The sequence below is a fragment of the Oryctolagus cuniculus genome, chromosome X (genome assembly GCF_051225735.1).
Source record: "Oryctolagus cuniculus isolate XC-2025 breed Fujian yellow rabbit chromosome X, ASM5122573v1, whole genome shotgun sequence".
Taxonomy (NCBI): Eukaryota; Metazoa; Chordata; class Mammalia; order Lagomorpha; family Leporidae; genus Oryctolagus; species Oryctolagus cuniculus.
Window position 1 is genome coordinate 111,408,350 of NC_142888.1, and position 16,563 is coordinate 111,424,912.

The 16,563-nt window shown below is 44.3% G+C and overlaps 1 protein-coding gene across 1 annotated transcript; it reads left to right on the plus strand.

The window, feature by feature from the left end:
- The first annotated feature begins 1,298 nt into the window (after positions 1-1,298).
- Positions 1,299-15,160, plus strand: CCDC160 (coiled-coil domain containing 160). The gene is made up of 3 exons (XM_070066784.2): positions 1,299-1,641; positions 2,999-3,053; positions 9,410-15,160. Exon 3 carries the CDS (start codon positions 9,434-9,436, stop codon positions 10,391-10,393), a length of 960 nt encoding a protein of 319 aa, XP_069922885.1. The 5' UTR covers positions 1,299-1,641; positions 2,999-3,053; positions 9,410-9,433; the 3' UTR covers positions 10,394-15,160.
- Positions 15,161-16,563: the final 1,403 nt, after the last annotated feature.

Genomic DNA, 16,563 nt, shown 5'->3' on the forward strand with positions numbered 1-16,563 from the left:
CGGCATCAGCTTGGCCCAATCTCAGCTGTCACACACACTTGGGGAATGAACCAGTGGATGGAAGATCTCTCTGTTTTTGTCATTGTCTCTCTCTACCTTTCAATAAATAAATAATTTAAAATTGTTTAAAAAATTAACTCATTCAATCCTTAGAAGTTAGATACAATTATTATTCCCATTTAATTGGGGAAACTGAAGCACAGAGCAATTAAGAGGATTCCTTTATTATAGTCAAAGAATTGTAACAAATGATCAATACAAGACAATCTGGAGACTTAACATCCTGGGAAGAAGTTTGGTTAGAATCCTGCAGGCTCATGTGGATGGGTGCATAATAAAACACACACTGACATTAGGCCTCGCCCTCCCTCCCACCGTGTTGACTTTGCCAGCTCCCAAACACTTGTCAGATCCGGCTCCCTAGGCGTTTTGAAATGTATTCTGGCATTGTTCCTAAGTCACTCCCTTGGGAGCCCTGATAAATTCAACTGTTACTTTTAAAATGTGCTTAAACCTCCTTCCGCTTGAGATCCCAGGGCCGGTATTTGCTTTCACCTTCATGTTTCCTAGAAAACACTAGCTCTTCTCAGCAGCACTCCTGAAACTATTTCAGACACCTCAGGTGCACTGCTCCAGGTCCCAGAGCCTTGGCCTGCGCCATTGTGGGTGAATGAAGAATCCTATTGGCAGCCAGGCTAATCAAAGTCTGATAAGATAATGTCTTTATCCAACAAAAGACCATGATTGAAATCTATAACCATAATGAAAGCCACGGGCTTATCACGCAACCAAATCCTGGGAGTTGTGAACAACTTTTGAAACAACAAGAGAATACTTTGGGAACTGACAAAATAGTGCACAACTAGTCACCCCTAATAGGTTTCAAATTCAGATGGGGGCGAGAGTGGTTCAGACAAATTCTGAGTGATACAGGAGGAAACCATGGGCTGAGATAGAGGTCCCTTGTTCCATAGGAGAGGACAATGCTGTCCTGACCCAAGGTCCTTAGAGCGTTGGTGCAGGTCGGAAATTCTGGCTAGGCCCCTGAGTAGATCTTTAAGGGTGTACGTGGTGCTGTGGGGTGGGGTAGAACTCCCATATTGTGAGGAACCCTGAACCAAACCCTCCAGAGTGTTAAGATACCGACAGCAAGCCCAGAGATTAACCCTATACCACCCCCTCTCTACCCTCCCTTCCCCCCAATCCCAGTGTCCACATGGCTTTGTGAGTCATCCAGCCCCTCCGTAACAATCCCGCGGAGGGCGGGGCTGCCTTGCAGTTTCTCACCTCTTTCCACCCTGACTCAGCTCTCTTCTTCTGAGTTCTTATTTCATGCCAGGCTGAAGCCGCCGCGGTGCCCGCCCCACCGGGCATGCTCAGTCCTCTAGCTGGGCTTTGCCGGACAGGCAAGCTGCCGGCCCCGCAGCACCCGTCCCCAGAGCCCGGGTCTCTTTAAATCGGACCGGCCAGGTTGCTAGGCAACGGCGCGGCCCGCGCTGGCGCTGCACTGCAGTGGCTGTGGCTCCGGCTGGACCGGCCGGGTCGCGGTGGCCGGCACGGAACGAGAGGCTGCCGCCCGCGCCGGTGGCCGGCTTCGGGGAAGTAGGGACACGGCTCTCCAGACCACACCCACGCTTCCAGGTAGGTCTGCGGAAGGGAACGCGAGCCCTCCCCTCTTCTTCCCTGGCCCGAGGTGCCGCGGGGCGGGAGCCGGGGAGGACCCCACCGGCTTTAGAGCCTCTTCCTGTCTTTAGAGCCCCCAGGCCGGAGCTGAGGAGTCTCGGGGAGGGGAGAGAACCGGCTGGGGGTGTGGAGGGAGGAGCGGGGCCAGGCTTCTCTGGGCACCGGCCGGCGACAGGGACGGGACTGGGGAGGTGGAAAGTGTCACCTGCGCTGGGGGCCCGAGCAGCACTCGGCCCCGGGCCACCATGTGTTGGCTGGAAGCAGCGAGGGCAAGAGTTTCAGTTAACCATTCGGAGAGAAAACCCCCGAACTGTGCATACCAAGGTGCAGCTTTATAGCAGGAATGTGACTCCCATACTAATAAAGCCCCAGCCTTCAGAATTAAAGGGACTCCGTACCTTTTCTTTGTAAAGGAATCATTTGACACTAATAACAAAGACTTGGGGGCGATCACCCATTCACAAGGCCCAGTTTTCCGTGGTCCCTAGCTCCCTACTCAGTATGTGCCAGACAATAGAGAAGGCAATTTGTCCTGGAAGTGAACACCTGTTTCACGAGTTCGGCGCTGGAAAGGTTAAGGAAGAAATTGGGATCACTTCCCTTCTCAGGGTTGGGGGGGTGGTTGTCTTTTCAAATTAACTACGTTCTGAAGGAGGGAGGCAAGGCCTGGGCTCCAGCCCTTTGCTGTTGTGGCCCTTAGCAAGCCCATTAATGACCCGCCAGGGGCGGGCGGCTCCTTTGTTGAATAGGTAGGAAAGGTGAGGAGGCATCTCACCTTTGAGGTGAACATTCTTCTAGTCCTCTTTGCATTGCTTAGGGAAACATGTCATGGCATCAAAGTTGGGAAAATGGGTTGATCACTTAAAATGAGAACGACCTCCAAGTGTTTTAGCATCACACTCCAAATAGGCCAAATAATGTTCTAAAAATATCACTTGTAACTTTTAAAAGATATTTATTTGAGAGAAAGAGAGAGAGAGAAGAGAGAGCGAGCACAGAACAGAGAACTCTCATCCATTGAGGCACTCCCCCAAATGCCTGGAAAACCAGGAACCCAGAACTCAATCTGGGTCTCCCATGTGGGTGGCAGGGACCCAAGCTCCTGAGCCATCAACCTATTGCCTCCCAGGGTCCGCATTAAGCAGGAAGCTTGGGATGCGGGCATTCCATCTGGCCGCTTAACCACTGGGCCAAAAGCTGGCCCCTATTGCTTGTGACTTTCATCTAGCTAGTGCTCAGATAGAAACATGAATCTGGGCTTTCTGGCTCATTGTATTTCCTGATTACGCTGAGAGCGGTGGAATTTTTTTTCTAGTTCAAGCTGGAGGAGTGCAAGAACATTCAGTGGAAGACCTTGGACCTCAGGAAGTGTAAGTACAGTTGTGCTGGCTGCTACCCTGTCGTAGCCTCACCCAGTGTAAATCTTCAAACCTGGAACTAAATCATCAATCTGCATTGTCAGTACACTTTCCTAAAGGCCTCATAAAAATATGAGAGCAAAGTGTTTTGAAGACCATAGCTAAGCTGTCTAAAGTTCAAGGGGAAAATAAAAGTCTTTTCCCTAAAACATCACTCAAAACAGAGGAGACATTATATTTAGAAAAAATATATAGACATTATATTTAGAAAAACCCTCAGCTAGAATCAGAGTGGTAGAGTTTTCAGGAAGATTTAGGATCATCCACTCAACAAATATTTGTCGAGGACTGCTATGTGTTAGGTAGCAGGGATGCAAAAAGCAAGACACCAAATGCTGTTGGCATATTGATCTAATAAAGGTGTGTACAAAATGCTGTGGAAGCCCAGGCAAAAGGGGAGTGTAACTCCTCTCCGCTAATCTGCAAACTACTTTCCAATGATAGTATTCTAAAGAAATTCTTGGTGGCTCTGAAAACACTGAGATATTTGCAAAGTCTTTGGTGAAGCAATAGGCAAGAAACATGCAAATATCTTAGGTTGTAGAGGACATGACCAGTTTTCTGTTTATCTTTTTTCCCCAAAGAAACCTTTTTATTTAATGAGTACAACTTTAGGAATCTAGTGATTCTCCCCACCATACCCACCCTCCCATCGCCACTCCCACCCCACCTCCTCCTCCCTCTCCCATTCCCAGTCCCATTCCCCATGACCAGTTTTCTGTTTAGGTAGAGTCCATTGAGCGTCAGAAATCTGGGGACATTAACAAGTGATGTACGAGAGTTAGGGCTGATCCTTCCTTGGGGAAACGGGTTAGATTAAGATTGGAGTTTAGGTTCCCCTAAACCCGTTACTAAAGTAGTACCTACATTTTTCTTCAAACTGACTTTTGCTGAGATCTGAGGTCCTCAGGTGGGTAACTTTGAAACACACACCTGTGTTGAAGCGTTTGGTTGTTTAATTGGCTGGTTTATGTTGGAAGGGAAGATTAAGGAAAACTTGAAAAGGAACCCAAGTCCTTGTTTACAGTACTCTTTAAAGATTATTCGCATTTCCACTTTCAGTCATTTCTCTTACTACCTGTGTAACAGGTTTATTATCTCTTTTTTACGCGTGAAGGATTGGAGGCTCCTAGAAGGTATGACTTCCTGTAGTTTTTATTCTTTTTTTCTACCATAGTTCATATTTATTTCCGTTCTTGAGGATTTGCTCTCCTTTTTCTCCCATATGATTTTGCACATTAAAATATATTGATCCACGTTGACATCAGACAGTTAATGTAGGTCGTCATTTTGGTGTTCAGTGGCTTTCTGCAAACCAGTGAAACAGGGTGGAGAATGAGGAAGCTTCCTCATGGGGCTGGGGTGTGTGGAGGGGGCAAGTCAGCATCTTTTAGTAAGGGGACAGGGAAATGATGGCAGTTTTGTACCTGGAAAAGGTGGGCGCAGAGAAAAAAAAGATTGAGAACCAGCTTTTAAGTGCGAAGAAGTTGGACAATTCAGCCGGCGCTGTGGCTCACTAGGCTAATCCTCTGCCTTGCAGCGCCGGCACACCGGGTTCTAGTCCCGGTGGGGGCGCCGGATTCTGTCCCGGTTGCCCCTCTTCCAGGCCAGCTCTCTGCTGTGGCCAGGGAGTGCAGTGGAGGATGGGCCAAGTGCTTGGGCCCTGCACCCCATGGGAGACCAGGAGAAGCACCTGGCTCCTGCCATCGGATCAGCTTGGTGTGCCGGCTGCAGCATGCGGGCCGCAGCGGCCATTGGAGGGTGAACCAACGGCAAAGGAAGACCATTCTCTCTGTCTCTCTCTCTCACTGTCCACTCTGCCTGTCAAAAAAAAAAAAAAAAAGGAAAAGAAAAGAAATTGGACAATTCAGCAATGAAGCAAGGCTAGTGACTTCCTGTGGGGCAGACTATTTTCCTACTTTGGACTGACACCACAGATGGGCTAGGACAGGGCCTCTGTCTGCACCTTACTGCCCCTGGGCATGACTACAAGCCACACCTCTGGTTGAGGGTGGCTGAGTGGCTGAGGACAGTGGAGGAAGGTTGCTCCCCACAGCTGGAGACGACCTTTGCAGCCATCGTTCCCAGGTTATAAAGTTCAAGAGGAAGGGCTCTTGAGATGGGAAAAAGCCTCTGGAGTTCTTCCAGAACTGTTTCCCAGTCCTTGCCGACCCCTTTCCTGAAGGAATAATTACATTTTGCAGGCAGATCTGGACTTATGCAAAGACATGGTCCTGAAACTTTGAAACCCAATTCTAATGCAAATGGATAAGACAACAACAACAAGAAAAATCTGATTTATCTAATCAATGTTCCCTAAAACATGTGGTTTAAAATGTGAATATTTTAGAAAACAATTAAATTTCATATCCACTTAGTAGTTTATACTCCCCAGGGCCCTACCTAGAAAGGGAATGTGAGGTGGTTTTGTGGCTTTCTCTTTCACAATAAACCATATACTTCTGGAGCTACCTGAGAATTGACATGCATTTACCTAAGATTTTAATGGAACAGTGTACTTAGATCTATAATAAATAATCAATCTCCACTTAGCTTTCAACATTTGAAATATATTAGATGGCGTTACCTTATAAATTCATTTCAACTTGTCTTATCAGTGGTTCCCAAATTCTTTAGGTTACTAAAAATCACCTCCATGACACAAAAGATCCCTTACTCTACAAAAATACCTTACTACTTTGATACTGCAAAAGAAAAAAAAGGACATAGCGGATAATGGCGGATGAATGGCGACGTTTTTAGTGAAACACTAACTAGAAGCATCAGGAATCCATTATTAATTCATGTCAGACACAAATAAATAGATATAGTAGTCAAATTATAGACAGTCATGCCCTAACAGTGCAGCCGCAAGGACTTCTGGGGGCTTTCTGTCTTAGAGGACCACTCATGATACTTTTGTCATGTGACCTCATACTATTTTCCTGCCTGTGTCCTGGCTTTTTTCTTTCCATTTTTCATTTCTCTTGGGCCTCCTTCCCTTACCCTTCAGTCTTTCAGTATCCGGTGTAGTGTTTTGGTAGGCATTTACAGTAATAAATGTTTGCAACAGACCCGCTACAAAAGCCTGCTTACGCTTTCAATAATGACTTCTGGTTTGGCTTGCCTTCTGCTGCAACAAATTACCCAGCCAGGTTTATTGAGAACAAAATGGCTGCCAGGCCAGAGTAGAGGAGTGTCGTTGTTTCAGAGCGTAGTCCTCATCCTTGCCAGAGAATACTAATGCCACACTTGCGTTGCATAAAAACAGACGGTGCCATTGCAATGGGAAAATGAGACTGGCAGCTCCCCACGCCCCCCCAGTCTGGGCTTTGCCACACTCTGTGACTGGATTTGGGAACAAGCACTTAAAAGATATCTTGTCAATGAAAGAGAGAGAGAAAAAAAAGGAGCAGCTCAGAGACCCCTTGACCCTGTCCTGTGTAAGCCATGGGAGGGAAATTCCAAACGGCTTTTCAAACCTTTCTCTTTGTGTGCTTTGATATGTGACATGCAATTCTCCTTGCCCTACCACCCCCTTCATTTCTTCCTCTCTCCTTTTGTGGCCCTTTAAAAGATACCTAAGCTCTGAAAATAGTGGGTTTTTTTTCCCTCCAATTTGTGAAATGGAACTTAGCAGATGAATAAGGAAGATTTTTAAAGCAAACACTGACCTGGGAGACAGGGTCCCAGTTGCACAACTACAGGCTTGTGGCCTCGCTCAGGTCACTTCACTTCTCTCTGAGCTTCAGTTAGAAGATACGTGGACTCTTGCCAGTTCTATGAAAAGCATTGGCTTACAGGGTTCGTTGGAAAGCATTTTCTTCCCAACTCCCAGGAAATTGTACAGAGACTCAGGGAAGAAATGTAGTGAAAGATTAAAAAAAAAAGTGTGTGGGGGGTGTGTGTGTGTGTGTGTGTGTGGTCAAAGATTTGTGGGAGGGTTGGATGAAGAGGTCCCTTTTTCAAGGAGCCAAATGATGCATCAACAGAGGTCTCTGTTTTATCCTTATCTCTACTCAGATCTCTATCTCAGGGATGTCACTATTGCAGTCTCCAAGTGGCCTCACCTTGCAGTGCCCCGTGCTCACCCTGTTCCTTAGCAGTCCCACCAATGCCTTTCATTCAGAATTAGGGAAGAGGACTAGTACTCGCTCTGCCATTGCTACCTAATGAGAAGCATTTTTATCCTCTACAGATTATCTGGGGGAAGATTTGACTGGCAATGATCACTGCCCTCTTTAATGCTGTCTCTGTTTCCTTTCCTTTATGATTACTACAATAATGTCTACTCATTTGCACTCAGATTTATAGCAAGAGAGAAGCCAGGATCATGATGAACTTTTTTTTTAAGAACAGTGAGGTCGCAGAGGCTTCTGGGTGACTACGAGAATAAGAAAAATCAGGAAGCACTGTTGCAAGAGAAAGGAGATGACGCTCCAGTGGCAAATACAGACCATGAATCTCAAGTCTGAGTTAATCAATATGGTCTTATTGACTAAACTTTAATAGACCTTGCTTTCTGCCTTCAGAACCAATGATTTTTACACCTTCACCGAACTTCATCTCCAAAGTGTTCTTTTCTAAGAATATCTGTACTATTCTCTTTCCTCAAAGCAAAGCAGTTGCCAGTAGGGATTTACCCTTGGGGATAGTGAGTACCTTACCTGTTTTGTTTTTTAAAAAACATTTATTTATTTATTTGAAAGTCAAAGTTACAGAGAGAAAGAGAAAGTGACACAGAGACAGTGACGTCTTCCATTCCCTGGTTCACTCCCCAAGTGGCTGCAATGGCCAGAACTGTTCCAGGCAGAAACCAGGAGCCAGGAGCTTCTTCCGGGTCTCCCACAAGGGTGGCAGGGGTCCAAGCACTTGGGCCATCATGCGCTGCTTTTTCACAGGTCATTAACAGGGAGCTGGATTGGAAGTAGAGCAGCTGGGACTGGAACTGGCACCCATATTGGATGCCAACATCACAGGTGGCGGCTTTACCCACTACACCACAATGTCGATCTCCTTTGTCTTTTTTGAGGAGTAGGCAGCAGGCATGCTCAGTATCTGTAGGGATCAGGTTTGTTCCATCATTTCAGGGCCTGTAGCGTGGCCTATGTTATTTAAGCTTCTGTGGCTTAAAAAAGGATGAGATAATACACCAAAAGGTAGTTATTTCAGGACATGGGATTATGAAGGAAATTCTTTTGTGTGCATGTGTGTATGTGTGTGTGTGTGCGTGCTTTTCTGTATTCTCCAACATCGCTACAAATAATAAAAGAAAATATTAATTAAAGATATACACAACATTTGCCATTTTTCATTAGCAAGAGAAAATTATATTTGCATGCACTGATAAAATAGATGCAGACATACTTTGATTTTTCTCAGTGGTGGTACAAATCTATTACAAGTGAATCACCGTATGAAATGAATCATGTGAGCACCTTCTTCCCACCCTCTAGGGGTAGCTGCAGTTCCGGTTTGGTAGCTTCAGATGCCAGGAACCTTTGAACATGTTGCCCAAGTCTTTTATGCCCTATTCAGTCAGAAGCAGTTATTGATCAGAGATGTCAGTGCTTCAGGAAAGCTGTATGTTACGGATTCCCTTCGAATAGGAAAAACTTTTGGAAAAAAATTCTCTACATTTTATTAATATGGAAAACTGGTTGTGAGTTAGTATGCTAAGTTTTCAACTACACTTGGGTCAGAATCTTCAGAACAATACATTTGGCGGCATGAAATTTTCAGTTGTTGACATTAGGTTCTCATCATGAAATTGCTGTCAAAATGAATAGAATTCTGTGCACTTGGCAGTCTTGCCTAAAAGTGGAGCCCAAGACTGGAATAGCAGGAATTTATAGGTCAAGACAGAAGGGCACTTGGCAGAATTAGTCTTAAGGAAGTCTGCATGGTTTGTTTTACCAAAAGCAGCTCACGTTGCATTAGGCCCTGATGTTTTAGTCAGTTTAGAGAATGAATAAACAGTAGTCCAATTCAAAAGAGCTAGAAAAAAATCAGACATATTAAAAGTATAGGTATTAATATTAACCTATTCATTTCAAAACACTTCTTTGAAACCATTGTGTTTTCACGTGTGCAGTTGCTTTCTTACAGAATTAGGTTGTCTACACTAAAATTTAAATGTGTCAATTTACCAGTTATAGTCATAGGATTGAAGAATTTGAAGAATTCTAAAGCTGGAAGTGTCTGTAGAACTCGTTTAGGAGAGCCAGCCATTAAATTTAGGCTCCATCACCCATGAGCCAGTTTCGAACTACACTAATTTGCATTGATTTTAAATTTTGCTTTTTCAGGAATTGGAAGAAGTGCCTAAAGAAATGGATGCTAGAAGAAAACACTGGAGGGAGAGTATATTTACTCCTTTCTTTGGTGCACATTATATTATAGAAGAAATTTCTCACCCCGATTCTTTTGAACAAGCCTCTGTAGATAAGACCAAGAGAACAGAAAGAATTTGCAATTTGCCCAGCAGAAAATTTCAAGAAAGAAATAAAATTAAGAGGAAAGAATGTCTTTCTCAACTAAATGAAAAGGAACAAGAATGCAGTGCGAGAGAGAGAAAGATAATCATATCAAAGAATGAAACTGACACAAATTCTACCTCCTATGAATTATCTAATTTGGATGTTGCAACTGAAGAAAGCTGTAATGGCACAGATCCCCCTACCTGGCGTAGAAGGGAATTAACTCGACTACAGCAAGAGGCAAGGAAGAAATTCACCAAAGGCATGTCTCCCAAAGTCCGCCTGAATCTTTTGAATGAAGAACTGGAAGAACTGAACATGAAATGCAAAAAAATAGAAGAGGAATTTGAAAATGCTGAAAAAGAACTTTTGAACTCCAAAAAAGACACAAAGCCTCTAAATTTTCAAGAAGCAAGGATGGATACTTCGAAGAACGACTGGGAACTTCAAGCCTTAAGAAATGATCTATCTAAAAAATCAACAAATGTGAAAAACTTAACTGACGAGCTCCAGCAAGCCAAAGAAATTATCCACAAGTTGAACCTGGAGAACAGAGATTTAAAAGAAGCTGTTAGAAAGTTAAAGCATCAAACCGAAGTTGGGAATATACTTCTAAAAGAAGAAATGAAGTTGTATTATGAATTAGAAATGGAAAAGATTCGTGGAGAGCTGGATGCCATCAAGTATGAATTAAGAGCTGAGAAGACCCTGCAAGCGAGAAACAGCCGAGCCCTGGAGTTGCTTAGAAAACACTTGGCTTCAGTGGTAACGTCAACAAGTACCTTTGATGGCTTTCCTGGGGATTTTTTTTAAAGCTAAAAAACATCTTTCATTAGGCAAGTCCTTGAGCCAAATCAATGTTTATTGTACTTTCTTTGTGTACCACTAAAAATGTGTGTAATGGGATATAATTTTCATTTTTGGGGAATCAGAGTATCTATAAACATATAGATGCTATCCTCAAAGCTTTTGCTTTCTCTTTCTAATGAAGTTATTGTGAGAATCCAAATGGAAATTAAGCTTCAGAAATCTTTTATATTTATATATATATATTATATATATATATTTCATTCAGAAACACATAGTGATTCACCAAATCATTTATGAATACAACCATTAACAACCATTTTGTCATCTTGTGAGCAATATGCCCTTAGCACATGAGTATTCTTCCATCTATGTTTATTGATGTTAACAATAAAAATAGTATTTAGGTGTATAAGCGTAGCATAAGTCTATGAGTCTTGTAGCTGTCTGTTCAAACTCAATGGGATACCAAAAATATATCTGCTTTCTTTATAGTCTAACCTTAATTAGGCACATGGAAACATCTCAGGGAAAAATGCAGTCTTCTTCCTCCCCCCTTGCTGTTGTCCCTCATGCCTTCTCCTTTGACCTGGCCGCAGTTCCCAGAGACTAAAAGACGACTTACTGACATTGCTGTGACCTTTGCTGGAGTCTTGCTTCTGTCAGCCGTGGCTTTTGCATTTTCTCATGTTGACCAGCATGGGGCGTTGTTTACACAGTTCTTCCAAAACTCCACCAGTGGAAAATTGCTAAACTTCCTGCTCAGTTTTCATCACCAGTTGGCCAGGACTGTGGTGAAAGGTGTTGGGTGTTATGTAGATAAGCTTTTACTGAGCTGGCTTGATTTATACGGGAATCTGGCCCCCTAAGAATACAAATATACTATCTCGACCCTTTAGTGGAAGTGACGAGCCAGTTTATTGTGTGCATTTGTTTTTATCAATCATCAAGAGTCCTTATAATTGGAGTTCTATGTGTGTGATATTTTAAAGCCCAATAAGCCAAATGTAATAGCTGACTGTGAGGATGGAATATAATTGTCAGAGTTTAAATGTCTTCCCTGTTAGGAAGTCAGAACTGTCTGGGACTCTTGTGTTCTAGATTCTGACATTATCTAGTTAATTAATCTTCTCAGCCTAAAAGTCGTCCTGTAAAATGAAGGAGCAGATCTATCATTAAGATTCCATTTGGTTCTAATTACCTGTGATTTCCCCTTCGTGATTTTATTTGCTAGTGTAAATTACATTAGATGCGTGTGGAAGTAAAACTCCTATGGCATCGCTTGCATTCAGTTCTAATACTTTAGGGGACCAACCTTGCAGGCCCCTGCAGTTCAAAGAAAATATGAGAGTACTTCAAAAATTTCACGGAAAGTAAATGAAAAGTTTATTTTTGTGCAAAACTTTTTGATATCCTTGCATATGATGCGTTCTCAAAGATTTAATAGGAAATGCAAATTATGAAAAAACTATGCATGGATTTCAGATTTTTTGGCACCAAAATAAGCTTACATCTTAATTGATTTCCATGAACTTTTTAAGCATATAAGCAGGCTCCTTTTCATAGTGTGAACATCTACAGGTACTCTGCCAATAATAAATCGGCAACGGAGGCTCGTTTTTTTTCCTCCCGTCTCTTGTATCCTCTTTGCTCATTAAGATTGGGGAAGGCGCTAAATGGAGACAGACTAAATCCTGATAGACATAACCCAGGCACTGGCAGCTTGCCTTAAGGGATCGGATGGCTTTCAGGCTGATTTTTTTTTTTTTGACAGGCAGAGTTAGACAGTGAGAGAGAGAGAGAGAGAAAGGTCTTCCTTCCGTGGGTTCACCCCCCAAATGGCCGCTACAGCCAGCGCTGCACGGATCCGAAACTAGGAGCCAGGTGCTTCCTCCTGGTCTCCCATGTGGGTGCAGAGCCCAAGCACTTGGGCCACCCTCCACTGCCTTCCCGGGCCACAGCAGAGAGCTGGCCTGGAAGAGGAGCAACTGGGACAGAATCCGGCACCCCAACCGGGACTAGAACCCGGAGTGCCGGCACCGCAGGCGGAGGATTAGCGTAGTGAGCCGTGGCACCGGCCTTTCAGGCTGATTTTTAAAAAAGATTTATTTATTTGAAAGGCTGGGTGACAGAGGGAAAGGGAGAGAGAGAGAAGGAGAGAAGAAGAGAGAGCAAACGAGAGAGAGCTCTTCTATCTGCTTGTTCACTCCCCAAATGACCCAGGTCTGGGCCAGGCTAAAGCCAGGAGGCAGAAGCTCTAGCTGGGTCTCCCACACAGGTGGCAGGGTGCCAAGCACTTGGGCCATCATCTACTGCTTTCCCAGGCGCATTGACCAGCAGGTAGATTGGAAGTGGAACATCCAGGACTTGAACCAGCCCTCTGATAGGAGTTGCCAAAATTGCCACAACACTGGCCCTGGCTTTTGGTTTTTTGGTGGTAACTGGCTTCCCACCAAGAGTCTAGGCACAAAAGCAGACTAGCATCTCTTTGCCCTACTTGATTTTTCCTCATTATCCCCTTTTAAAAATTACACCTTTGTATTTAAAAACTCATTTTCATGGGCAGAGTTGTGTAAGTACTAATAAAATTCATATTGTAGTAATTAAAACCCCTAGATTCGTTCCTCTCAGCATAATTCTATTTTTTAAGATTAATTAATGTATTTGAAAGGCAGAGTGATGGGGACAGGAGGAGAGAAAGAAAAAGAGAGAGGTCTTCTATCTGCTGGTTCACTCCCGAACGCCACAACGGGCAGGGCTGGGTCAGGTGAAGTCAGGAGCCAGGAGTCCCATCTGCAACTTGAATCTGCTCTCCGATATGGGATGCACATGTTGCAAGTGGCGGCTTAAACTGCTGGCCCTGAGATTCTGTTTTTAATGAGGAACTTAATTTGTTGGTCATTCATTTGAAGTGTTCAATGATGAACTTGTTTATCTTGCATGAGCGTATGCTGTGTTTGGGGAAGGACTATGGTGAAGGAAGTTTAGATGAGCTCCAGAGTAGCGGTGGTGATGGTGAGAGTGCATTTGTAGAGTGGAACTGGAATGCGGATTCTTGATGAGATAGCCTGGGATGCCGAGAGCTAGCAAGGCCTGCCCTACGGGTAAGGCTGTATGGAAAGCCTAGGTTCAGATGCTAACTGGGATACAGTATATAATCATCAACCCCAGAGGGCCAAGGAGAAAGGGAAGCCAAGGTCACAGAACCAACAGTTTGGAGTTGTAATGGGATCACATCAAAATAAAAGCAAAGCAGGGCCCACGTTGTGGTATAGTAAGTTAAGACTGCTTGTGATGCCAGCATCCCATATGGATGCACGTTCAAGACTCCCTGCTCCACTTCTGATCCAGCTCCCCGCTAATACACCTGGGAAAGCAGCAGAAGATGGCCCAAGTGCTTGGGGCCCTGTACCCACCTGAGAGACCTGAAAGAAGCTCTGGGCTTCTGCCTGGCCCAGCCCCTGCCTTGCAGCCATATAGGGAGTGAACCAGTGGTTTGAAGATTCTCTCTCTCTCTCTTTCTTTCTCTCTCTGCCTTTGAAATAAATAAAAAATAAATTAAAAAATAAAATCAAGACTGGGAGAAAACTGGGCAGTTACTCTCCCTTTTCATTAGTAGATGGGAGCATCAATGGATAGGAATAAATTCTTTATTGATAAAGAAGCATGGCCTGTCACAGCGCTTTGGGAGTGTCTGCTCCACCTCACCTCGCGCCCACAATCCAATTCTGTAAACATTTGCTGAGCACTTAGTACCAGCATTCACTATTTCTAAAAGGCATTCTTTTATAAAAATAGTTTGGCATTCAGAATTTGGGATGCACTTTCAAGTTGGTAGTATTTCATAGTGTAATTGCAACTGGATTTTTTCGTTAGTGGATGAAATAACAGTGTATCTTAGAATCAAAGAAGTTTTACATTTGTTGAAATATTGCATGTACTAGGCTGGTAGATGGGGATAAAAGGATTTAGGAAGAAGACAGGTCTCTGACCTCAAAGACCATACTTATGCAACTAACCGAAACAAGGTGGTAGGAACTATACTAGCAATGCTAATATAAAATGCTGTGGGGGCGTAGAGGAGGATCGATTAATTCTGCCTGTGAGGCTGGGGGCGACTACATAAAAGAGGTGACATTTGAGCTAGGCATTGAAGGATAAGGGGGATTTTTCCAGGCAAAGCATGGGGGCAGGCGGTAGGGGCTTTTCTGGAATGTGAATGTGGAAGGTCTGTTTAACTTCAAAGAAGGCTCTTAATAGCAATGAATTCGAGTTATGAGATGTTACATTACTGATTTGTTTAAAGTCCCATTGGAGGTTCTACTCTGAAAACTACTTTTTCTCTTATGCAGATAGAAGAGACTGGAATTCCCATAAGGCAAAGATCAGGTCCCTGGTGACAAACTGCGGAAAACAGTGGTGCAGGTGCTTCTGTACCTTTGGCTGCCATCATTTTTGTTTTGGAAACAAAAAGACAGAAGAGATTTGGGGCGCAATATCCAGCGAAGTCCCTTGTGAGCAGTCTGGTTTCAAAGAGATGTGTGAAAGGGAAACACCACAGTCGTTCCTCTCTCCAAAGAAGCACTACAACGTGGAGAAAAAGCGTGCAAGGTTGGCGTATCCGCTTATGAGCTGTATGACCTTAGTTAGACGAGTTGCAACATTCTCTGTTGCTCAGTTTCTTCATCTTATAAGGCAGGGTTAATAGTGGTGTTGGGAGGATAAGATGCTGTCACAGCCAATCAATAAATGTCACCTTTGGTGTTATCATTATTACTTGTCTTTTTCCAGCTTTTACTCTTAGCAAGCTGTTGACAATGTATTTTCCCTCAAATCGTGTTTTCTGGAGAGAATATGATGAACGCATTCGTGATAAGTGTATCCATGATGTGTGGGTATGTCTGGGAAGGCGGAGCAAATTGCCGAGATGGTCTTTTGATTTTATTAGTACAGGGAACCTGAAGACCAAACAGTGCGCCTCCCCTTACGGGCTTTCTGGCCTCAGGAAACTATCTGTAAAGGGAACTGCTTGCGCCAGAACCTGCTGAGCGCTACTCCGAGCAGGTGTGTGTGAAGCTGGCCGCTGGCGCTGGCAGGCAGAGGACCAGAGTGGGGAAGGAAGCCCTGCTCCAGTTCTCCAACAGGAAATAATTCATCTGGGAGAGAAGGAATGGAGACAAGAGAAGCTATTATAATATTTTCCGTTTCCCTTTGGGCTCCGGAGTTGTGCAGCTGCGGACCCGCTACTGTAGCTGCTCCGATAAGAATAGTCATTGTCTTGTTCTTCGTGCTCATAAGACACTGAAGCTGCAATTATCCAGGTCTTGTAGGTGGGCTGAGTACGAAGGTGATGTCTCCGTTTTAGGGCCACAACTGTTATTCCTAGGATCTCTCTCTATCTACCTCCCCCCTCTTTGACCACACCTAGCCTTTCCTAAAAATATTTTATTTATGGGGCTGGCACTGTAGTATAGCGGGTAAACCCACCACTGGCATCCCATATGGCTGCTCCACTTCTGATCCAGCTTCCTGCTGATGTGCCTGGGAAAGCAGTAGAGGAAGGTGGCCCAAGTGCTTGGGCCTCTGCACCCATGTGGGAGACCCAGAAGAAGCTCTTGACTCCTGGCTTCCAATCAGCCCAGATCCAGCCATTGCGGCCATTTGGGGAGTGAAACAGCAAATGGAAGACTTTCTCTCTCTCTCTCTCTCTCTCTGTCTTTCTCTTTGTAACTCTGCTTTTTAAATAAAAATAAATTTTGTAAAAATATTTTATTTATTTGAAAGGCAGAGTGATAGGGATGGAGAGTGTTTATCTTCCATTCATGGTTCATACCCCAAATGGCCACAACAACTGGGTCTGGGCCAGGCTGAAGCCAGGAACCCCATCCAGGACTCCCATATGGGTGGCTGGGGCACAAGTACCTGGAGCATTTTCTGCTTTCCCAGATGCATTAGCAGGAAAATGGATCAGAAGCAGAGTAGCTGGGACTCGAACTAGGTACTCCAGTTTGAAATGCTAGTGTTATAGGTGGAGGCTTAACCCACAGCACTACAAGGGGGACCCAAACACACCCAGAGTTTCGAAGGCTTTTTGTTTCAGTGAACCTGGGTTGTCATTTCCTAGGGAACTGGGCTCCTATCTGCTTCTCTGAGCATGTGTTTTAGAGTATCTTGAG

What these genes read in the sequence shown, in the direction of transcription:
- CCDC160 (XM_070066784.2), top strand. Translation starts at nt 9,434, where the DNA reads ATGGATGCTAGAAGAAAACACTGGAGGGAGAGTATATTTACTCCTTTC.